At 32.8% G+C, this 24,830-nt stretch overlaps 2 protein-coding genes across 2 annotated transcripts; both read right to left on the reverse strand.

Moving 5' to 3' along the window:
• Positions 1-2,574: 2,574 nt before the first annotated feature.
• On the reverse strand, positions 2,575-20,014 carry LOC134247056 (A disintegrin and metalloproteinase with thrombospondin motifs 18-like). Its single transcript, XM_062729394.1, has 17 exons — positions 19,802-20,014; positions 19,264-19,350; positions 19,029-19,132; positions 15,972-16,097; positions 15,287-15,403; positions 9,731-9,839; positions 9,120-9,230; positions 8,856-9,013; positions 8,375-8,444; positions 8,096-8,231; positions 7,599-7,741; positions 6,793-6,904; positions 6,158-6,250; positions 5,108-5,271; positions 4,777-4,840; positions 4,371-4,454; positions 2,575-2,782 (listed from the first exon to the last, which is right to left on the reverse strand). The coding sequence occupies exons 1-17, from the start codon at positions 20,012-20,014 to the stop codon at positions 2,628-2,630; spliced, it is 2,046 nt and encodes a 681-aa protein (XP_062585378.1). The 3' UTR covers positions 2,575-2,627.
• A 148-nt stretch (positions 20,015-20,162) lies between these two features.
• LOC134247057 (uncharacterized) lies at positions 20,163-21,956 on the reverse strand. The gene is made up of 4 exons (XM_062729395.1): positions 21,896-21,956; positions 21,707-21,764; positions 20,555-20,792; positions 20,163-20,363 (listed from the first exon to the last, which is right to left on the reverse strand). Exons 1-4 carry the CDS (start codon positions 21,954-21,956, stop codon positions 20,163-20,165), a joined length of 558 nt encoding a protein of 185 aa, XP_062585379.1.
• Between the last annotated feature and the right edge of the window lie 2,874 nt (positions 21,957-24,830).

The raw sequence follows: 24,830 nt of genomic DNA on the forward strand, positions 1-24,830 counted from the left end.
TTAAAATACAGGAATTTTGACCAAAATTTATTGGAATCTTTGAGATACATATTTCTGTGAAATTTCATATCTCTATGACGTCTGTAAGTTTAAATAATAGCACAGTCCGCGTAATTTTTGAACGGCCCTCGTACATATACTACGGTCATCTCTATAATTATATTACGGTCATCATCTACTTTGTCGAGTGTGGTTATTACGGTCATCATTGTCAAAAACTTTGAGGTCCTACTACAGCTTTATTTCTTTAAATTCAAGTAAGTTATACTAACCTATAGCAAGTTCTCATTAGCGTACATTTAAATTTTGCAAGAATTAACACAGAAAACCTAGCAAATGTTTAAAATCTTGACTGAAAATTTCTAACCGGTGACCTCGGCCGACATGTTTTGATGACCGTAGTATATACTACGGTCAGCCGCTTTCCTACAGTGAATAAAAAGCGCCCTCGTTCTTTACTCAAATTAAAGATGTTTATCTCTGTGTGTTATAATGTTTCACATGCAGAGTTCGGGGGGGGGGGTTAAAATTTGTACAGTCATACATTAAAGAAACTAAACGAATTACCGGTATAACTGACTTTGGACCCTCCACTTAGAAAACGCCGATCAAACATTTATAAATAGCTCTTTGTTTGTACAAATAAAATATGTTTACATGCATAGATCTAGAGAGAGGGGTCTAAAACACCCCTTTGAAATTTGTAAAGTTATTTATTGCACAAACTAAACCAATTAAAAGTTATTTAATGTATAAAATAAATAAACTAAAATGGACCTTAAATTAGACCCCCCCCCTCCCCAACCGAAAATATGGATTTGTGTTAAGTTGGTATGAAAAATGTCATACACATAAAGGTATGACGTATAAGAACCCCCTCTCCCCGGCCGAAATAAATTTTCACATTTAGGAAAGGACTTTATGTTTTTTTTTTCTTGTCAAGAAATTTCTGGGTTGGATTTTTTTTTACCAGAGTGACCCTCTTTGAAAAAATGTCCTATAGATCCGCGCCTTTTTTTTTAATTTACATAAATATCAATATAAAAACAAAATTTATTCAAATATGTGTGGCAGTTGGCAGTAAGCAGCTAACAATTGGCAGTAAGCAGTCAGCAGTTGGCAGTAAGCAGTTGGCTGTCGTATATGGCATTCCATACCCGACTTTTTTTTTTTTTTTTTTTTTTTTTTATAGTTTTTATTGCCGACATTTAAAGTTGTCATCTCCGACATTTTATATGTAGTGGATCGAAGAATTCACTTATGAAAAATTCTAAAGAATAATTTATACACTTTATAATATATCAATGCTGTGGCCTCCAATTAAAATCTAGATACATTGAAATTTATCAATAAACAATGAATATTTCAACTCAGTCATTATCTCGACTCAATATATATCAGTGAACTTGAACAAAAATAACTTACAGAGCCTGTTCTATTTGTTTCATTTTTGAATATTTATTGAGTATAGACGATAAGGACAAGTGACTATCGAGATGCCATCAGCTTTTCCATCATCTTTTTTTCCTTCTAATTTATAATTATTATATTTCCACCATCTCCTGCATACGCTGTTCATGTCTCCAAATTATTCGATACTCAAGAGCATGCTCACAATAAGGCTGTCAATCAAGTTTTAAGACAGGCTACTGCCAGATTAGTTGATGTTACAGGTTTTCAAAATTCTTGTCTAAACTTAACTTTAATGTATAGGGCTCAAGCCGGGTGTCAATGGATAGCAAGAAAAATAAAACTCCTCTCTTAGGTCTTCGTCTTTTGATAATTTCTTTAAGATGAATATGGAGATAACGAACAGTATTCAATATCAAAGTCCATAAAACAATACAAAATAAGAGAAGAGCAAACACGGACCTCCGAAACATCAGAGGTGGGATCAGGTGCCACGGAGGAGTGAGCATCTCCTGCCGACCGGTCACACCCGCCGTGTGCTCCTTGTCACGATCAGGAAATAACGGAAACAATCTGTCGTCAATTCAGTGTATAAATAATGGACTAACAATTAGTATGAAAAACGTCAATCGGCATTTAACTCAATGATAAATTGTATTTGCTGACAAGGTCATTGTATCGACCATAGAACTTGCAAAATGTGGACCTGAAATAAGACTGCTGATATTCTTGTTTCATCAACTTGTTTATCAATAACTTACCTCGTTTTAGAAATTTTTCATACATAGAGCATGCTATTGCGTATCGAAATAACTGTCAGAGATAGATATAAACTCCGTATGCAGGTGATGAAGGTATATTGCTGCATAAGTAAGGGAAGTTGACAATAGAAAAGTGAAAGTCATCACGTTTATCATTATATCTTGGTTGTTAGGTTACAATTAACGTCTTTTTCAAGTAAAATTTCCAAGTATGAAACAGATGTGTCAGACCCTGTGGTATCTTTTAAATGATCTATTTTTTCATCAGTATATAATTCTGCAAATTTTAAACTGTTTCAAGTGGTTTCGGCTAAAAATGGTACAGAATAAAGTAAATCGGCTGGTGTATATTTACCTGTTAAGGGAAATCATGTTGACACTAAGATTGACACAAAAGAGCGGTATAGAATACTTTTTATTTTCAATGATACATGTATCTTCAAGAAAAAGTATATCCTAAATTTTCGTTTTACAATCTTCGCCACCATATCCAGCCTCACATTTACACTGACTTCCGGTCTGGTGTTCCTTGCACTGACATGCGCAGTTAGACTGATCTACTGTTGCTCCGTTAAAGCAGTATATATTACAGCGACTGTTGCACTGCGGTCCTGTTTTTAAAAAAATCAGTTGCAATGCTTAGCGAAATTCATTTTCATATATATAACATATAATTTGAAATATATATTCCTTTAAATATGATAACATTTACCCTCTTTTATCAATTTAATGTGTTCTGTGTTTGAGTCCGGTATTTTCAATTGAATCATTAAAGTCAGAGATGCAAATTTATTAATATCGCACAATATTAACTCTCATGGAAATATGAAGCCTACATAATTTCTTTAACAGTCAAAGAATTTGATAACGTTTATTAAATAGGTAGGAACGATAGTCTAAGACGCGGAGTCTGAGAAAATATGGGATTGAAATTCTACGGTCTTTAAAATAAATTCATGTTCAATACACCCTAAGTACCATCATGCAGAGTGTTTGTAACTGAAGAAGACAAATAATATCAATTTCGGGATTGTTTGAATTGAGGAATTAATTTAATGGCTACCCATTTTATACGGTATAAACTGGGATGGGGCAGTTTACTCTTTATAAATCGCAAGTGGTTTATAAAAAAGCTTAAACTGTTCCAACCCAGTTAATACCGTATAAAATGGGTGGCTACTAAATTCATTCCTTATTAGTTAATCTTCATTAATTTTGCGTAAGAAAAAAAGATGATTGTTCTTGAAAAATGACTGCAATTTGTACAAAATTTGAATGTAATGTCAGGCGCATTGACACAAGTCGTGGTGACATAGGTTACCCATTATATACGATATAAAGTAAATTTTTAGCCAATCAAATACAGTGTTACAATCAGAATTAAATTAATCAGAGTTTTTTTGTTCAATTAAAAAAAAAAATAATAGTACATTGTATTATAATAATTAATCGAAATAATTGGAAGACGACTGTTTCATGCATAAGAGGGGTGAAGCAGGTACTTGGAAATAAAACAGGAAAGGTTTTGGATTCCCACCCTCATTCCAGTTTTATTTTGTTTGTCCAAAAAGAGAGAAAACAATATTTAGTTTCAACCAAGAAATATATATGCAACATATTCTGAATGTTAAAGATTCAATCGAAAGAGTTCTTGTACAATAAGTTTAAGCTCTGTAGATATATCACATTAAAAATTCTACATGAATTTCAAACGACTTGGAAATTCACTTTGCGTATGAAAAAGAAGTCCCTGTCGAATTTAACCAACTCGTGTCATTATCTGTCATGCAATAATTTGACTTCAGCAGATGGAAATGACGTGAACTGCTTGCCAATTAAAACTCCATGGTCTTGAGAGAATTTTTTTTGGGGGGGGGGGCTTAAACAAAAAACAATACATATTATAAACTCTCAAAAGGCAAACAGTTTGTAAAAAAAATACTTATATCCAATTTCAAATTTTTCTGTGTTTAAAAAATTGTATTTTATCTAACTGATCGTATCTATTGCATTTTGTCGAAACTTATGCCGAATTTTTCACCATAGATAGTGCCATTCATATTAAACATGAATCTAATCTAATGGCGATACGATACTATTGGAATTTAATTTTCTTTAGCCATGGAATGTTGTCAAAAATTACACTGAATTTTTACCATTCATATAAATAAAGAAAAAAACATAATGGTATAGCCTAACCATAAAATCCATTGGGGCAGTCACAGGAGCAGATCTTTGTGTTAAATGTTCCACCATTAGCGCACTGTCCTTGACAAGTTTTAGCTTCAATGGAAATAAAAAATTTTATATATATATATATATATATATATATATATATATTTATATATATATATATATATATATTATATATATATATATATATATATATATAAAGGAGTACCGACTTTTATCATAATAATATACTTTCATTGTAAGCATAATAGGACTGAGACTTTTCAACATGATTATGATAATATATATCGAACTAAAGAGAATTAATTATAAATGAAAACCCGGTATGTATATATGAAAATAAGCAATGACTTCTGTAAAAAAAATGTTCACGCTACTGTTTTAAAGTTTTATGTTTTATCTTTCCATTTACCAGATTTTGGTACAGTATACGTATAGTTAATGCCAGTATTATTCTTGTCACCATGTCTGTAGTGCTGAAAATATGAGTGAATGTCGTATTTCAATATGCACTGTACCGGATGTAAACAACATTCAAAACATCTGAAAGCTTATCAAACATTATTTACTTTAGAAGATTTTTCACCATGAATTATATTTATTTATGTAGAATGTTACCGCAGTCGCGTATATATATTTGTGTTGTGAATAATTGTTGGTTTAATTTGTTTCCATCAGTGTATAATAGTTTGTTTAATTAGTGTCCATCCTCTTTGGACTGATAAAAACTATTGAGACATTACCTTGATGATGACAGGTTCTGTGAGAGGCCCTTTAGCGTACAGGTCCTGACGCCACCAAGTATACATCCAATACGTACCCGCGAAATTTGTGGGGTTCTTTGTCGTATCCCAAATCCACTGTTTAAAGCTGGACAGAATTACAAGTCCGTCTTTGTTGTAGATTTCTGAGACAAATGTAGATGAATTCATTGTATTATAATGATGATTTACCTTGCAAGGTAAGTACATTGTTTTACAATTATACACGATAAAGAAAACAACAGCATTGTTTTTCTTAATATCTATTGCGAATATGCCTGAGACTTTACCATAAAGACTGCTTGTTTTGTAATACAGGATAGTATTACACATGAAGATATACCAAAAAACGGGACATCGTCGATTCGACTTTGGAAGATAACTTCAGATATCTCGAACCCCCGGATATCTCGAATTCGTGTCCAGGTCCCCTCAACTTCGAGATACTGATATTTCACTGTATACACATATATGTATCTTAGTACTGTGAAATCACAAATTTTCGTGGGGGGTTAATTTTCGTTGTTTTCGAGGTATGACGAGACCCACGAATTCATGTCCACCACGAAATGTAAAATTTTACATACATTGGTACTCATTAATTCTTTGTCCACGAAATCAAAGCCCCACGAAACAAGAGGTTTTCCTCAAACCATGAAAATTTGACCCCACTAAAATATGTGATTTTACAGAAATACTTGAAAATACATGTCCTCAGATTAGAATTCTGAGAATTTAGTACATGTCTGTTGTAAACAATAGGATATTATAAATATAAGATTGCCGATTGTGTATCATGTAACTTAACTTATTTATTAGAATTGAATATTCATTAAAAAAACTGGAAGTATGTGAGTAAAACGAAATAATAAAGCATAATCTTAGATGATAATGTTAGAATAAAGACCATGTTAGTCTGCAAAAAAATTTATTATGTAGGTCTCTCTTCTGGGAATGTTCTGGTGTATTTTTAAGATTCTGCCTCCCTGCTTGCTTATTTAAGCCAGGTTACGACAAATGTAAATCCATTACCTACATAGTTTTCCCTCATAACTCCTAGCCAGTCAAACCAGAAACGTATGTTAATCGCTCCAGCGGGTATCTCTGTAATTGTCTTCCTTGTACCTGAAAACAATTAAAATCATTCATTAAAGACAATTAATAAGATAACAACTAATTTGAGAAAGTGAAGACGTCAAGTTTAGGGCCAATATTTTATAAATTTTGTAAACTTGTGTTATAATGATTTTGCGAACAGATCTAACCCATCACTTGGTTGTGTTTTAGCTTGTTTGTTTCATTCTAAATGTTAAGCATTTACTTCTTTTTATTAGATTTGATCACGAAATGTTCTGTCTACTTGCTAAATACGTAGGGCTCTCAGCAAGAGTGGGCGGTTAGAGAATACTTATTCCCTCTAGGCACCTAATCCCACCTCTGGAGTTTCCAGGTCACCTTGTTTACTATGCTTTATTCACAGATTGTTAGTGTTTAGTTTTTGTGACATAGAATTGTTTGTTATTTTGATTTTATTTTTCATTTATCCTGTTCAATACTTTTTATACCTTAGTAAACCTTGCCACTGTTCTTAGCACTATAAATAACAGAGAAAGAAAAAGATTTCGTAATATTTTAAATACTGAAGTCCTTTATGGTATCTCACGTGCCTCGTGCTGTTCTCTCCGTATACACTCCATTTACTTTACACGTAGAATTATCTCCTTTACAAACACCGCAGATGTCATATTTACCGTTGAGCTCTCCGTTACAACCAAAAAACTAAGGTTTATATAATACAAAAAAAAACAGGCAGTAAGTACATGCAAAACTAGTACAGTGTATATCTTCTTGGTAACTTAAGGGATTAACTTTATATAGCTACCCAAGTTATAGGTATATAACCTGCATGGGTTAAAATAACGTTTTTTTTTGTCTAAACCGTTTCATTCATGCGGTTTACAAAATAACGTAAACCACTCCAAAGCAGGTCATACCGTATAATATCTGTAGCTATATTAAGGTTATTCCTTGTAACAAGTCTCAAGTCTCCACTAAGTGTAAGACAAAAGACAATTTCATATCAATTATGACTTTTAATTTTACAAAATTTAAATGTAACTTTAATACGTTGATACGTTTTTACGCAAGTTGTTGTGACAAAACAGTAAGGTTATACAGTATAAATTAATTTAATCAAAAATGTTTTTACAACCAGAATTAAATTCTGTAATTAAATATGTGATAATACAACTGTGCGAAAGGCAGGTATAAACATTGTTTGTCTTTGCTTGAAGCTAAGAATAAATTGTAAGACTTTGTGGATGTCGTTTTATATTTTTTTTTTAAAGTTGGTTGACCAGGGCTGCACATGTGAGTTGTTTCTTTATTTTTTGAAAAAATCCACTTTTTTTGGTGGGCAGGCAATTGTAAACAAACGTTATAACTTTGTATAATCTAATAAATTTATCCCTACCCTACAATAGCCGTCCAAACATCTGTAGTTCTTTTCAGCGGGCCCTTGGCACGGGGTACCTTGGGGCATTAAGCCAAACCTTGTAAAAGAAGGAGTAGTGTATCCCGACACCGCAGCACATGACACCTCGCATTTCATATGCCCTACAATGGTATTTTTAGATCCATTTCTTAAAAAAATTGTTATGTTCTCTAGAACGAAATTTTGTTCATTTTTCAAAATTGCATTGCAAATATTATGAATTGCAGTTAATGTACATGTTGATAAAATGACGTGACCAATGGCACAAGCAGGGGCGTGAATTGTTTACGTTGGGTGCATCTGTGGAAAAATATCGCGACGTAATGAAACGGCGCACTTAACTGCAATTGATAATAAAATGCCAAATAGCCCTTCTTATATCATAGCTAGGTGGCGGGTACACTTTTTCGTTTAAAACTTTAAGTGTAATAACCGCGACAAGCAGATGATGCAAATTAAGCAGATCTCTACCGTACCATTAGAGTTCATTTTCCTTCCAACCGATGTGTACTTTGTAGAGTCCAATACTTTATTCTTTAACAATCTACTGCAGGTTTCAGACGCCCGCTGATTAATAAGCGTGTTTATGTCGGAACTGTCGTTAGGGCAAGGCTTCAATTAAATACCATGTCAAAGATTACCTTATATATGTGTTAATTTATAAGATGCAAGTTTAGTATCATAACTTTATTAGATTCAAAGAACTGATTTTAAGAAAATCATCCATTGCAAGGACGTGTCGATTATCAACCAACCTCGGGATTGCAAGTCCTGGCTTCATATCCATTGTCATCTCCACCTTCACAGCCTGGATGGTTAAAAGGACTGGAGTACAAACAAAATGTTTTCATTCGGAAATAATATTTTTAACTCATAGTATTAGTGTTATTTTCATATACTATGGGTTAAAAAATATTTTTGAAACAAGTGCCCATGGTTTTAATATACAAGTAACATGTTGAAAATTTTGAACTTGATATACTAAGTGCAAGTAAACGCGAAATTAATCACATGATAATTAGGTAACATACCCATTTTTGAATCACTGTATACTTAGTACTTTAGAATAGAAGAAAAATAAACAAATAAACACCGTAAAATTGTTATATAGTGCTAAATGGACTTAAATCTCATGTCGAGAAATACAGGAACAACATTTAAGAACATTGAAAGACTTTGAAAAAAGAGAAAGATATCAAACTATATTTTAGCCCCCCCCCCCCCACAAATTAAAACCTTGGATTGTTGCAGAATCTCCTCCTGTAGGTTAACCCTGTCCCACAAGTCCTGGAACAGGGCTGCCAATCTGCCCAAGGTCCCCATCCCCCGGGCCTGACAACACCTGGTTTCATTTTGACCTCTTCAAATGTCGCGCATCTCCGATTGAAACATATCTGTTCAAAAAAGACATGCAGCTTTAATGCTGTGAAATATAGCTATATATACAGCACGAAAGTTAGAAAGGTCTTATTTATCTGTGTAAATTTGTACAGGCCTTACTTTGCCTGTTCCACAATATATTCCATTTAGAGTGTGCGTTGATGACGTAATCATTTGTCCAAATAAATTTCCTTCGTTCAAGTCTGCACAGCTATATAAAGCCTCGCAATCCTAAAAGAAATCAAAACATATAAACTACAAGTCAATGTTTATATAGAAGATTTCGTTATTCTAAATTTGTCACGGTAAAATAAATAGAGGATATTCAATGCTTTGTAGTTGAATATAGAATTTATTTCACGAATGTGACAGAATTTTTTTTATTTTCACGAATGAAAAATATTAAAAAATCCTGTCTCATGAGTGAAGTAAATACCATATTACACTACAAAACATTGGATTTTCTGTTTATTACATTTTCTTTGATTTTCCCTTTGCATATTTGATTTTTTGTAATATGATATACAGTCATACGCTAAATGACGTCATAGTTGAGGCATTTGGCAGTCTTATTCTCTGTCAGAATGATTTATTTACTCTCTTTATATATTATAACAGTCTAAGGAATATTTTTACAACACTCTTCGTTATGTGACAGGATATAATTTTTATTCAATGAATAAATTACAGTATTTCACTAATGAAAATGTAATATTAAATGATATTCTTACCCCAAGAAAGTAAAAATTACGGAAGTGAAAATTAGGGCCATACTGCATCTCACATAATTCGTCTGCACTGTGCATCTGACCTAGAATATTGGCAAAAGCAAGCAAAAAACTTTTATTTACGATAAAACAGGAAGTTTTTTTTTCTTTAGTGTTTATACCATAGGCGCTTGGGTCAAGGATACTGTATTTTTTCTACATAATGTATTGTCGAGGAAATTCGAACTATACTCGTAACATTTTTTTTCAGTGTGCAGTGTTAATTTTTAGTTTTTTGTAAACCTTTCTGCTTCATATACACTAGAATGTCGCGGAAATTCGATTTTATGCAAGCTTTAAAAATGACATATCCCACTGTATACTAAAATGTCATTTAAGTTCCTTTTCAGGAATGTCTAAAAATATGAATGATACACGAGTATAGAATTACAGTACAGAAATTGCGCCCTTCAAAATTGTCCTGATGGGTCAAAGAGGCACTATGTATTTGTATTCAAAGAAATTGCAAACTGATTTTTAATTGAAAAAAGTTTCTTTTTAGTATACAGTGGGATATGTCATTTTTAAAGCTTGCATAAAATCGAATTTCCGCGACATTCTAGTGTATATGAAGCAGAAAGGTTTACAAAAAACTAAAAATTAACACTACACACTGAGAGAAAAAAAATGTAACGAGTATAGTTCGAATTTCCTCGACAATACATTGTGTAGAAAAAATACAGTATCCTTGACCCAAGCGCCTATGGTTTATACGTGAAAATGATCTCAAAAGCATTTTTAACGCAATTTTGACTAATAAAAACAAGTGTATTTTATCATGCTCATTTAAAATTACCATTCACATCCGATTTATTTATCAGAGTTACATTTTCAAATCATTAAAATCATTTCTATTTAATTTCAACAGAATCGTGATATTTTGTTTACTTAAAACGGGCGACTGTTTTTATTTTGAAAAGATATTCTATGTAAACGTTGATCGTCTATAATAATTGTGCCTTTCCTACCACTGGATGCTAGGTTTGAAGAAATTAATGAAAGGAAGGATTGATGGAATAAAATATCGGGAGTTAACGATCACTATTCGAATTCAAAAGTCCGTTAAACAATACAAATCAGGAGCAGAGAAAACACGGACCTCTAAAACATTAGAGGTGGGATCAGGTGCCATGGAGGAGAATACATTCTCTACCAAATAGTTACAGCCGCCATGTGATCCATGTCCGGGAAATATCGAAAACACCCATCGGCAATTCAGTGTACATATATAATGGTCTTATAATTAGTACGAAAACGTCAGTCAAAATTTGACTGTTTGTTAATAATCTATACCTCGTTTTAGAAATTGTTCATACGTACTCATAGGTAAGTAAGATGTATTAGTCTCTGTAGTTAGTTTTGTTTCAGGTTCACCGGGATATTTCGTACAAGTATTGACAAAAGAATGGAAATACAATGTAACCATTGTTCATTAACAATATGTCGTCGGTAGAAGGCCACATTTTAGGTCAGTGTTAATTTTTTGTTCGGCCATATTGTTTTTGAGAAGAATTTTAAAAGGCAACTAGTGCTAATTGTAACGGGAACCGTTACAGATGTTCCCCAAACGCTCCCCAACTCCCTTCCCTTGCCATATTCCCTGTAAGTTTCATTAAAGAAGGCAAAATCTATGCATTTAAGACGTAAACAACGTTTTCCCAAAAGTATACCAAGTATTTCAAATTTAAGCAATGCAGGCGTGCGCATGTGATTGCATGAGCGTAATGACGATAACATCTTGTCTACACTATTTTACTCATTTGCACGTGCACGCACGTGCATGAGGACCATACCTTCTTGTAGGAGTCCATTATGTCTGTCTATGTTCTTAATCCCATCCTGTTTGGTTGAAAAACAAGGGAGTTTTAAAGTTTAAGCCAATCAGATTGCAGCGCACGTGCATGCGCGTATTTTCATGACAATTATTATATATCATATTGTAGGACATCTTAAAGTATGCTTATGTTTTAAATTTCAAAGCATTTTGTAAAAAAACAGAAAAGATATTGAGATTTTTGTTTCAGCCAATCAGAGCAAAGCGCACGTGCACACATGTGCATGCATGTGAATGGTGACCATACCATCCTGTAGGAGTCCTTTATGTCTATCTATGTTGTAAATCCCATGCTGTTTGGTTGAAAACCAAGGGAGTTATACTCATTTAAAGTTTCAGCCAATCAGATTGCAACGCACGCGCATGCGCGTGATTTCATGAAAAATTTTATATATCATATTGTAGTACATCCTAATGCATGTCTATGTTATAAATTTCAAAGCATTTCATCATAAAACAAAAAAGATATTGAGATTTCTGTTTCAGCCAATCAGAGCAAAGCGCACGTGCATGCGCGTGATTTCATGCAAATTTGACCATGTCATCTTATCTACACAACTTATATATCTTTATATAATGAGTTTCAAAACATTTTATCAAAAAATATAAAAGTTACAACCATATTAAATATATCAGTCATTTTACTCATTGCACGCGCCCGCACGTGCAGGCGTATGCGCGCAAAATGACCTTCGTTCGGCACATCTACACAACATGCCTACTAACCCTAAAAAGGTTTTAACTTAGTTTGGTGAACAGTTTCTGAGAACACTTCCGGACAAAAAAGTACCGGAGAAGAAATAAGAAGAAAAAAGAATAATAATAATAATAATAATAATAAGAAACAGAGTAAAAACAATATGTTCCCCAACTTCGTTTGGGGAACATAATAACTAGTGCTAATTGTAACGGGAACCGTTACAGATGTTCCCCAAACGCTCCCCAACTCCCTTCTCGTGCCGTATTCCCTGTAAGTTTCATTAAAGAAGGCAAAATCTATGCATTTAAGACGTAAACAACGTTTTCCCAAAAGTATACCAAGTATTTCAAATTTAAGCAATGCAGGCGTGCGCATGTGATTGCATGAGCGTAATGACGATATCATCTTGTCTACACTATTTTACTCATATGCACGTGCACGCACGTGCATGATGACCATACCTTCTTGTAGGAGTCCATTATGTCTGTCTATGTTCTTAATCCCATCCTGTTTGGTTGAAAAACAAGGGAGTTATAGCCATTTAAAATTTAAGCCAATCAGATTGCAGCGCACGTGCATGCGCGTGTTTTCATGACAATTATTATATATCTTATTGTAGGACATCCTAAAGTATGCCTATGTTTAAAATTTCAAAGCATTTTGTAAAAAAACAGAAAAGATATTGAGATTTTTGTTTCAGCCAATCAGAGCAAAGCGCACGTGCATGCATGTAAATGGTGACCATACCATCTTGTAGGAGTCCTTTATGTCTATCTATGTTCTAAATCCCATGCTGTTTGGTTGAAAACCAAGGGAGCTATAGTCATTTAAAGTTTCAGCCAATCAGATTGCAGCGCACGTGCATGCGCGTGATTTCATGAAATTTTTTATATATCATATTGTAGTACATCATAAAACATGTCTATGTTATAAATTTCAAAGCATTTCATCATAAAACAAAAAAGATATTAAGATTTCTGTTTCAGCCAATCAGAGCAAAGCGCACGTGCATGCGCGTGAGTTCAGGCAAATTTGACCATGTCATCTTATCTACACAACTTATATATCTTTATATAATGAGTTTCAAAACATTTTATCAAAAAATATAAAAGTTACAACCATATTAAATATATCAGTCAGTTTACTCATTGCACGCGCCCGCACGTGCATGCGAATGCGCGCAAAATGACCTTCGTTCGGCACATCTACACAACATGCCTACTAACCCTAAAAAGGTTTTAACTTAGTTTGGTGAACAGTTTCTGAGAACACTTCCGGACAAAAAAGTACCGGAGAAGAAATAAGAAGAAAAAAGAATAATAATAATAATAATAATAATAAGAAACAGAGTAAAAACAATATGTTCCCCAACTTCGTTTGGGGAACATAATTACTGCACCAACAAATCTTTCCTTATTCTTATTACCATTCCCCTCACCCAAGAATCCTTAGTGACAAGTTTGGTAGAAATTGGCACAAAAGTTATGGTCAGGAGGTCGAAAAAGTAAACAGACAGACAGATAGACGACAGACAAAATGTGATAGTAAAAATATTCTTGAGCATACAGTCCGGGGAAGTTACATGTAAAAGCTTAAGAATGGTGTTACCAGGAAGCGCTGGTGTGAGGGGACCAAAGACGGTTACATCTTTGCGAAACAAACACTGGCCCTTCTCACTTCTGAAATCAAGAAGAATTTGCATTCAGTTCATCTCTGCCTTAGTCATGAGTAGACCGCGAAAGCTTTGTCTAAATGGAGAACATCGAAAACTTAAAGCCGCTTGGTCCGATTCTAATCGCTAAAAATATATATTCGATTTTCTTCTTGAAAAATAATTGTCCATAAATTGTTTCAACTTTTGTCAAATTATGTCACCAAAGTCCTTTTCTTTTAAAAGATATCAAAATTCAAAAGTTGAAAAAATAATTTTTGTTAGGTCACACAAAAAATAATCCTATGTTGATCATTGTTGATATTGCGTTAAATCACCCAATCGCATCATCTCGGGTCTTTCCGTCAGAGGTCGGAAAAACAACCTCGAATGTATTAACATCACCGGATGTTAAAAATTTATACATTTCCTGTTTAGTCAAATATAGAAAGGACGGAGTAAGAAGTCCCTTCTATAGTATATTTTAGGTAATATCATTACATTGAATTAAGTTCAACTCCATATTCCACAGATAAAATATCTCCATGCATTTAGTTCAAAGATCGTGAAAAGGGGGAGGTGTCATGGCGGCTACCATATACATTCGAGGTCGTTTTTCCGCTATAGTCGGAAAGGCCCGAGAAGTTGCGATTGTTAAATCACCTTCGAAAAATTAAATTTATCGCTTACATGTTTATCTCATGAAGAACGAACCCGAGCATTATTTTTTTTTTCACAACAAAGTACATATATAACCTGTACACGGACAATATTTTAGCTCCCTTCAAAAAAATTATTTTAAATATCTGATCTTCCTTTAGTCTTTAAATATGCATATCAATATAAAAATTACTATGTTCAATTATTTTCTTAATTTTGAAAAGATGTATTATGACTAAGGCTTCTTATACTCACAGTAATAGAGAAAAAAATACTCGGGTATAAATTATCTTCATTATTAGATATATCCGATAAACTTATTTTTTTCAAAATTGACTTAACAACAGATCTTAACTTCCGTTAGGAACTACTGTTTGTCAATAAGGTTTTTGATCTGCATTTTCCATGTAAGGATTGTTGTAATAAACTATTAAATCAATCTTATAATTTCTTTTTATATATTATCTATGTAATGAAGTACTTTTATTGTATAAGATAATATGTGCCTGTTTCGGGTTAATTAAGCGGCTTTAAAGGTGAGAGAAAATGTAACATATTAACTTAAGGTCATATAGTTCGGCGGATATATATAGAGATCGAAACTTATGAAAGGAAGATAATTCAACTAACTAGCATGTATATAAAAATCTATTACAGTTCATTTTTTAGACATACTGTAGAAATTTATCAAAGTCTCTGATACTGCAGGAACTCCAGCCTGTCCCTTGTCCTCCCATCACACCTCTGTCACTTCCAGTACATCCTACTTCATCGTCATGCCGCATTCCCATACTTAAACATGTTAAAAAATATTAGTACGTTTCTTTCAGTGATATACAGTACATATACACGTGTATTTTTAATAGAATGAGAACAGTACATACACATTAACTAAAACAATGGCAACATTATTTTTTAAATAATCATTCCATATTTTTTGTATTTTCAGTTGTTTTGGTCTTCTTACCATTTATGACATTGTTCCCTGCTTTCAATGAATGAGATATTGCATATTCCAAACCTATTACAGTGTATTTAAACAATATTGTGTCTTCTTGTCTTACCATCGCCCGCGTGGTGCAGAGGTTAGAGCGTCTGGTCTAGTGTCGCGGAGAAAGGAGTTGATCCTTATTCGCGGATTTGAATCCCAGTGCCACTGTGGGACATGGAGACCGGTCCTTCGGATGATACCGTATAAACCGAGGTCCCGTGTCGCAGTAAGTACTAGCACGAAAAAGTCCCGAGTGCCGAGTATAGGACAAATTGCAGCTATCCACCGGCAGCTGGTGGGGTCTCCAAATGAGTGGAAATTTCTTGAGAGGGACATTAAACAACATACAACCAATCAATCCTTTCTTACCTGTGTCCTAGCTCGTGGGCTGTACCTGTGTGTGCTAATACTGGCAAACTATCGATACCACAATGGTAAAGTGGATTACAAGCAGAAGACTGAAAGGCACTACCATCAATGTTAGTTGGCGTCTCCCTAAAAGGTTAGTGAAGAATCACTTGCAAAGATATTGATCAATATAAAAGAAAGAAACAACTGGAATTTCTATAGGTAGGATTAGGTACCAAGGAAGACTAAGCATCCCCTGTCTATTGCATATAGGAGTAATTTTTTGCCAAGGATCTTACGTGTCAGTGAATATATATACAACCATTCAATTGGTAGGTTAAATTTTCTAGAAAGGACATTACACCGTCAAAATACTTTACAAAATGCTGATTCCAAACAAAATTGTTAAAATGACTGTAACATTGATTTTGTTTTTCAGAATTCTGTTTAGGTTAAGAAATTGATTGCACTTAAAGTTTTCTCGTGACTATCGCAGAAATAGGGAGAAATAAACGCCAGCTACCAATGATGTAATGATAGTGTACTATATTACTACATAAATATGGGAACAATGGAGAAGAGCGTTTACTTGTTGTTAATTTCAGAAATTGCTTTTAGCTCACCTCGACGAAGTCGAGATGAGCATCTGCTATACCCCTGTGTCGGTGTCAGGCTAGCGTGGGCGTTCCTGTTAAAGATTTAGGAGCAAGTCGCGCGTACCTATAAACCATATATCTTGACTAAACTTGCATGGGTGATGCAACTAGGCGCTACCAAACTTCCTTGAGTTGCTGTATTTGACCTACTTTTCCCGATGAGTGACCATGTTTTTAAAAGTATTTGGAACGGGTTCATTTTAAACTAACCATATGCTCTATCTTGATAAAACTTGGTACATTACATGGTTATGCATCTAGGGATGGACTCTACCAGACTTGCTTCGAATGCCGAATTTGACTTACATTCTTAAAAAGAGTGATCAGGGTAATAATTCTGGAGTAGCTTAATAATAATTTATAATACAGTCTATTATGAATTACTATACTTCTAAGGATGGATTCTTCCATACTTGATCCAGATTTGGAACTTTTAACTTTTTCCTAAGTATTAAACATATTACAGTCTTGGAGCAAATTCATTTGCTTGGATATTGAATTTGAAATACATACAAGTAGAAAAAAAAATATGATGTGATATTTGCTTTAAAGATAACATTCGTCGAGATGAGCTTCGTAATCTTTGATTTACTAATATCTTGTTCTCTGATGAAAATTACTTTAATTAACCCGGTTACAAGCAATCGATTTGACATTACTAATTAAAATGCTTTCATTACAGGTGACATTTTATGACTTTTTGATTTTTCTAAATAAAGAAGGAGAAACTTAGTGAATGACAAATCGCGAGAAACAAGAAGCCCCATTGACCACAGCGCTCACCTTTTTAATTTTAATCTGCACTTGTTTAAAAAAGATTTTCAATTTTTTTAATCTTTATGTTCCCTTGTGAATGATTAGTTTTTCGTTCGATAAATACTGAATCACCTTTAGGATGCTTTATCTCAAATCTGGTTGAAAGTTACAGTGGTTTTGAAAAAGACGCAAAGCTTTATGGGATTGCGAGATCAAAGACGGATATAGAATACCTGAGTACTTGTCACCTGACAACAATACATAAAATAAAACATACTTGAGCTTTAAGTGTGATTACAGTTTGTATTATACAAAGAACTTTATTCGGTATTCTACAACGATTATTGCCTACGTCAAAGAAATGCCGCGGACATTATTCTCCAATAAATCACGAACGTCATCAAAAAATTATCAGATCAGAAACACGTAACAAACCTAAACAATTCAAATACATGTTTGGTTGTAGCATAAAATTCTTGTTTTGACCATATCGATGCGTCGTCTTTTGCAGTATAAACACTGTAAATTGCATCAAGTTGCTGATGATTGTCGGTTTTTCTAGCTAAACGGAGATATTCCACGGACCTCTCTACACATTTAAACTCATGATTTTAGTCCCATTAAAGAAGTAAAACAGGAACATGATTTTGTTATTGTATATTCATTAAAACTAATCAATACATATTACGAACAAATTTGTAATTTAAAAAAGCTATTTTTAATGCAACGAAAGCTCAAATCGACTGCATTCCATACATAGGTAAGCAAACAAATTTTCCCTCTGTTGTTAAATGGAACAGCGTAATCGAGACATGTTGACCTAATTCGTTTCTCTATAAAGAAAACGACCAGCCGTATTCAAGCGATTTTAGTAGACATGGTAGAATAAAAATAAAGTCCGCGTTGTCGTGAATGATGCAGGATAACCTCCTCGGTCTCGAAATGTTGTTTGAAATATAAAAGCCTCGGCTAACGCCTCTGCTTTTATCTTTCAAACAACATTTCGAGACGTCGGAGGTTATCCTGCAACATTCACGAAAACGCGGACTTTATTTCTTAAATAACCAATATTTGCCCCCCAAATCAAACTTTAATGGAGATATATTCAATTAAGTTCTTAAACAGGGGAGTATATGCTGACTTCAAAGCACTGAATATTTTCATAAGTAATGACGCCATATGTACGTAATGACGTCACAAACATGACGTAAATTTCCAATCAGTTTTTATGAATTTTACAGAAAAATGTACATATTTCGTCGATATTTTGAGTAAAAGTCACCTAGCGCATGTGTGTTTAGGATCAATATTTTGATATAATGTGTAGAATGATAATATCAATGAAATATGTCAATATTGTTCCTGAACAAACTTGCGCTCTATAAATTTTAAAGATAAAATTGTTGAAATTTTGTCCATTTTGTCCATTTTGTCCTCTTTCTGAAAAAAGGATATAAAATTGGACTAGTTTGTGACGTCATAAAAACAAAATTGTGAATACACTGCTTTGACACTATAATATTTTCCGTCACTTTATATTTCTCATACAATTTATTGAATTCAGCACATTTCAGGAAGTTTTCAAAATTTGACTTTTGTGGGGGTAAATATATTCAATATACCGCATATAGTTCTTTCATTCAGAAAGGCTAAAACATATACGTACCCAGTATGCATATAGAAGATATCATAATTTATGGGACTCTTGCGCATGCCTACACAAAATGAATCCATGATTTTCCCAAGGTGATAATGTGTTGAGTAAAAGGACTGTAAATATAAAATCGTAATTTGCTCAGTTTTATTCTCGCAAAATTTGAGGTTTACGCCTTAATTAAGAAAATGATATCTATGTATATTGGAAAATGATTAATTGATAAGAATCAGAAGAATATCATTACCGGATCCTTCTCCCAAAAACCAAAATATTTAATCTGGATTTTTACATTGTATCCGAGAGCATCCGATCTAGAATATTCCATCTGTACCTGGATCAATTTAAGCAAACGTCATAATTAAAGGAGATTAGCAATTATAGTAAAAACTTGTATTATTCAGGTAATTGAGAAATAATGTTACAGTTGAAAACAAATACAGGTAAGTCATTAAACTCCACAAATCGGAGTATTATCTTTACATTTATGACTGTTATAAACGAAATACCGGTAAATCATAAGATTCCAATAAACAGCAAATAAGGATATGTTGAATATTTTGAAAAAAAAACCATGGCAACATATGATTTCACTGTAAGCTTACGTCATTTAAAACAATAACTATGTGGTCATGAAACTAACCCGTAATTATAATAGGTTTAAATATGGATTGATCTAATAGGTTTTTATTAGGAAAATTTTTACATCTGTAAATATTTTAAAAATGAATTTTAATTTTTTTATCATTAAATCTTTAATATATTCAGGCAATGAAATTCTATACCCCGTTATATTTTACGATCATAAGTTCAATTCTCCTTGCAGTGTCCTTAGATCGAAGTCTTTCTGTGTATTTGCTGTCAGTATACACTGCCAGTTCAACAACCACATCCTTTGTGGTGGTCTGTCTTCTGTGTTTGTCCTTTAGTTTTCTTATTTGGTCATCCAGTGCAGATAGACTGACATCTAACAAGATTTTGTAATTTTTTTTTTGCATTACGTATCTTGTATTTTTCATTGGTTTAACTTATTAACAAATTTTAAGTAGGAAATTCAGATTATATATTCGTTGAAGTACATGCAGCAATTAATAAAAAAGAATTGTTGGATTATAAAACCGATAAATTAAAGGGAATACGAAACAGTCAATCCTCTAAAATATGATAAAGGGTAGAAGATATTGTGTCACCTCTGACGTCAACAGCTGTCCCTCCCATGTTGTTCTTTTGTCTCATTCTACCAACCACAAGAACGGTATCTTCATCTGAGAAATGGAGTCTTTTGTTGTGAACTTTGGGTAGTTCTCTCAATTGAAAATCTCCAGATGGCGTGGTTAGTGTTCCTTTCTAAACATCAAAAATGTTGCAAAAAAGATTTTAAAATGCTAATAAAAGTCATCCAAAATATGATTTACAGTGTTTTCGTGGAGAAAAAATGCTGCACAAATGAAAACATTCCTGTAGAAATTGGTCACAAATTATGAGTTGGACGAAAGTATTGCGACTTCTATAAGAAGCATAATACGTAAATAATTTACCAAGCCTTCACAATGTGACAGGGAAGCAGTTCCGTTGTGTGAAGTCACGTGACCGACCAAGAAGCAATCCGGAATTATTCCTTTCCACTCTTGGTCGCCATCTTCATTCCTGGTTACAATCTTGACTTCCGGGTGTAACACGGATGCCGGTTTAGATACTTGTAACTGATAATCCTCACCAAAAGCTGACAAGCTTAGTTCTGTTGGTGATAACCCTCTGGTACTCCGGACATTTGATCTATTAATTTCAAAAAAAGCGTTTTCGTTACAGTAAAATACACAGTAAAGACAAAATGATCTTGAATTTGATATTTTTAAAGCTACATATTAACAAATACAAAATTGCAATTAAAGAAGATAGTTTTGAAGACTCAAAGCACTAAACACTTCCTAAAAGGTAATAGAATATAAAGTTTTGTGGAGATAGTCACGCTCACTGTTTTTCAAAAAAATATCTTAAGAGTTCATCTTTCTAGAAAAATAATCTCTAAATGAACAGGGACCATCTATTAATTTTCCTCCAAAAGTGAATCTTAATTAAAAAAAAACAGTTTAATGGTTAAAAAAGAAACCATTTCTAATAACATTTGCCAATTATTGACACTCAAGGCAACTATAAGATAGATAAAATGCAACCTCTGATAGGTTTCATGAAATATAGAGGTAATGAACAGTTTTCAATCTCAAGTACCATTTAACAATACCAATTTGGAGCAGAGCAAACAAAAATATCAGAGGTAGGATCAAGTGCCATGGGGAGTGAGCATCCCCTGACCACCGGTCACCTCTGCCGTATGTTCCTTGTTGTGTTCGGGAAAAACGAAAATTTCGCAGACAATTCAGAGTTTCAATAATGGCATGATAATAAGTACGAAAACGCCAGTCAATATTTGACTCAATGATGGGATGTACTATATACTAGTATGAACATATCGAGCATAAAACTTACAAAATGATGACATTAACATGTTGGTATCCTCGTTTTATAAACTTGTTGAAATGTTTAAATAAAATTTTAGTGAGAAAACAAGTTTTAGTTCCCTACAGAGGACCTATTAGCCCCTACTTCCTACTTTGCCTTTTAAATATAGTTTTTATCTTTTGAGTTGATGAATAAACCAAATAAAGATTCTTTGGGGTTATTTTTCTTACCGTCTTTTATCATGGCCAACCTCTTTTAAGCTAGAAATATCAATCGCCTCAATTTCCTCTGGAATGAAGAATAATATAAAATCAAGAAAATAGTTAAATAGTACGATAAGTAATTTAAATATCAGTACATAATAATTAAAGCAGGTATCATTAATTATAGTAACTGTAATAACTATAACAGACGCTTACCAATGTCTCTTTCAAATAAAGACTTTAAGGTTGATTCGTGTATCTTTTTATTTCCGTACATCTGAAAATGTATTAACGGTATTAGTAAGCATTTATGCAACAGCTGCTTTGCAGAAAATTTTTCTTATTTGAAATTAAAAAAAATCCAATTCTATAAAGAATTAATGAAAGAAATGGTAAAATCTATCTTCAAAACATATGGAAATTATGAAAAGTATTCAAAATCAAAAGTCCATAAAACAATACAAAATATGGAGCAGAGCAAACACGGACATCCAAAACATCAGAGGTGGGATCATGTGCCAAGAAGGAGTGAGCATCCCCCTGCCAACCGGTCACACCCGCGGTGTTTATTACCAAATGATAAGATTGCTCCAATCTGATATTTTCTATAAAACGTGATTTTCAGGGATGTACAGAAACTTGTCCAGGACATACTAGTAGTTTATTGTTTCCTGTTAAATTCCTTAAATTTTTGAATTTAAAAAAAAAAATCTTTGCATGCACAAACGGGCTATTTTTTTCTTCAGTGAATGCAAACATTGACCCCTGTTTAAATCGACTATTTACATCAGTCAAAATTAGTACTGATTTCTTGATGAAATTGATAAGTGATTATAATGATGAAAGAATTGCGGCAAGATGAAATCTAGAATGATATATGTTCCGAGGAAAATTATCAATAAGAAATTCAATCGTTAAATGCAAAGTTTTTATTGCAAAGACAAAATGAGGTCTAATGAGTGAAATATATACGTTTAATTACATTATTTTTATCAATTCTATTATTATCTATTAAGATCTACAAAATTATATAAAAAAAAAAAATATTAGAATTTTAAGAGAAATGAAAAAAAAAATGAACATCATATGAATTCAAATATAATTTTTTTTTAAAAACTGTAAGATTTGATAATATATCATTTACCACAAATTCAAAGGTATAACACCAATCTATGCATAGAACTTATTATAACACACAATTTAGGAATATGCAAAAAGATTAACACACCTCTGTTTTTCTTCATTTTTTTCAAAACAAATTTAAACATTTATTGATTTTTATTATTAGTTTCATGATCACTTACAGTTTGATAAAAACAATATACCAAAGATAAAAAACTTATATAAGTTAAAAGAATTACCTCAGCGCCGTAAGAGTACGTTGCAAAGATGAGAAATGGGAATACTACCAAGGAAAACGACATCTGGCTGCAGTTGTTGTTCCAAAGTAGTCTTTCGAACTTCTGTTAAATTACTTGTTAGCCAAACGCTTTTTATATGTAATGTTTTCCACGCTTTTAACCTTTAAGTTATAAATATTTATTATAAATTATATTTTATCAATTTTTCGCTGATTCTGCGGATTTTTTGTTCTGCCTACGGGCAATGTAGCTCATGAGATTGTTTTAATAATTATTAGAGAAACTCGTAAAATGGAGCATTTTATTTGACCTTGTACCTCAATATCAAAATTTAGAAAGGCAATGGTATCTACAGTAGAAACATTTGAATTCAGATCTGCTAATTAATATATAAATTCCGTGCAAACAAACCCTTTGTAGCATGAACGTAATGTGTTTGGTACTTTAATATCAAGAACGTTGCATGTAATTTCATGAATTACTGTTATAGTGTCTAGATATTTTGAGTCGTATAATCATAATATTAAAAATGTCTGATTATAGTTAAATAAAAAGATACATTTAATAAATTATATGACATCAAATTATTATATTTCCAATAACAGACAGAAAGGCATAATGGAGCCAGGCGTAAAAGATTCAAGAGACAAGAACTGGAAAGATATAGAAAGCATTGCTCAGGATTGACTGCTTGGAGGAATCTTGTCATTTGTCTTTGCCCCTAAAGGGGTAGCGGACATAATAAAGTAAGTAATAATCTTAAAGGTCTATCCTTTATCCAGCGTCCTTGAAGAAGCTCCACACATATGGAAGGTTTAAGTGTATGGCAGAGCTCTGAGTATGTAAAATGATGAAGAATTAGACACAGGAGTCAGTTCTTGACATCATACATGTGTGCTATAGATAAAAAGAATTCTTGATTTTTTGTTTTGACCAAGATTAGGTAATGGAGAACAAAACATTATTCAATAGTATTTTTACAGTGTTTATAATAAAGCATTTGTGATAACTCTACAAGTATATACAATTGCCTTTCTAATTTCTCCCATATAAAGTATAACAGTTATTCTTAGTTTAAACCGAAACAGATAAACCCAATCCTAAACTTTTATAGGAAGAAATTTTTTTAATTTTCAGTGATTTTTCAATCATTTTGCAGTCTTACTTCTGTTAAAAGAAAATTGTCGAACCTTTTTATTGTTTTATTCAAAATTGTTTTTTCTTTTGTGATTATGTTTGAAACATATGTTTTCATATTAATGGAATATAATGGAATATAGCAATTTTGACTGATTTTTAACCAATATTTAACCGAAATCATCATCTGTTTCCAGGCGCCAAATTGAATTGACTCATTTTCTCTCAATTGTATCTAAATTAAGGGTTATTAACATAAAAATATTAAGTTAATAAATAAGGTTTAAATCTATACATGAGAAAAATGTAAATACAGAACATATTGCAGCAGTGTTTTAACCAGACAATAAATATATTTACATTTTTAAAAACCTTATTGAAAATGTGCTGATAATTTCTCATTTAAAGAATAAAATGTCAGCAGGGATATGACTCATTTTATACAAGCAAACGATGATTAAAATATAGAGCATATTTTGTCATAAAATGACATTTAAAGTTCGCATCTTAGGGTAGTCCATTTCGCGGGTTCTGAAAATCAGGAGTAAGAACATGTAATTGAAAATGCTCATGAAGGTCACCAGGGAATGCTCACTCCTCCATGGAACCTGATCACTCCTCTTATGTTTTGGAGTTCCGTGTTTGGTTTTCAC

Source organism: Saccostrea cucullata, unplaced genomic scaffold (genome assembly GCF_032062105.1).
Source record: "Saccostrea cucullata isolate Sc308-1 unplaced genomic scaffold, CSIRO_AGI_Scuc_v1 ctg15160, whole genome shotgun sequence".
NCBI classification, from domain to species: Eukaryota; Metazoa; Mollusca; class Bivalvia; order Ostreida; family Ostreidae; genus Saccostrea; species Saccostrea cuccullata.

Bases quoted from the DNA above. Each gene is read 5' to 3' on its own strand.
- LOC134247057 (XM_062729395.1), bottom strand. From the start codon at position 21,956: ATGTACGGAAATAAAAAGATACACGAATCAACCTTAAAGTCTTTATTT. The intron at 20,793-21,706 runs GTAAGAAAAATA...TGAAATTAATAG, and splicing joins GTTGGCCATGATAAAAGACG to ATCAAATGTCCGGAGTACCA. The intron at 20,364-20,554 runs GTAAATTATTTA...TTTGATGTTTAG, and splicing joins TGTCACATTGTGAAGGCTTG to AAAGGAACACTAACCACGCC.
- LOC134247056 (XM_062729394.1), bottom strand. From the start codon at position 20,014: ATGCAAAAAAAAAATTACAAAATCTTGTTAGATGTCAGTCTATCTGCA. The intron at 19,133-19,263 runs GTAATGATATTC...TTATATTTACAG, and splicing joins GTTTTTGGGAGAAGGATCCG to TCCTTTTACTCAACACATTA. The intron at 9,840-15,286 runs GTATGTCTAAAA...CGTAAATAAAAG, and splicing joins GACTTTGATAAATTTCTACA to TTTTTTGCTTGCTTTTGCCA.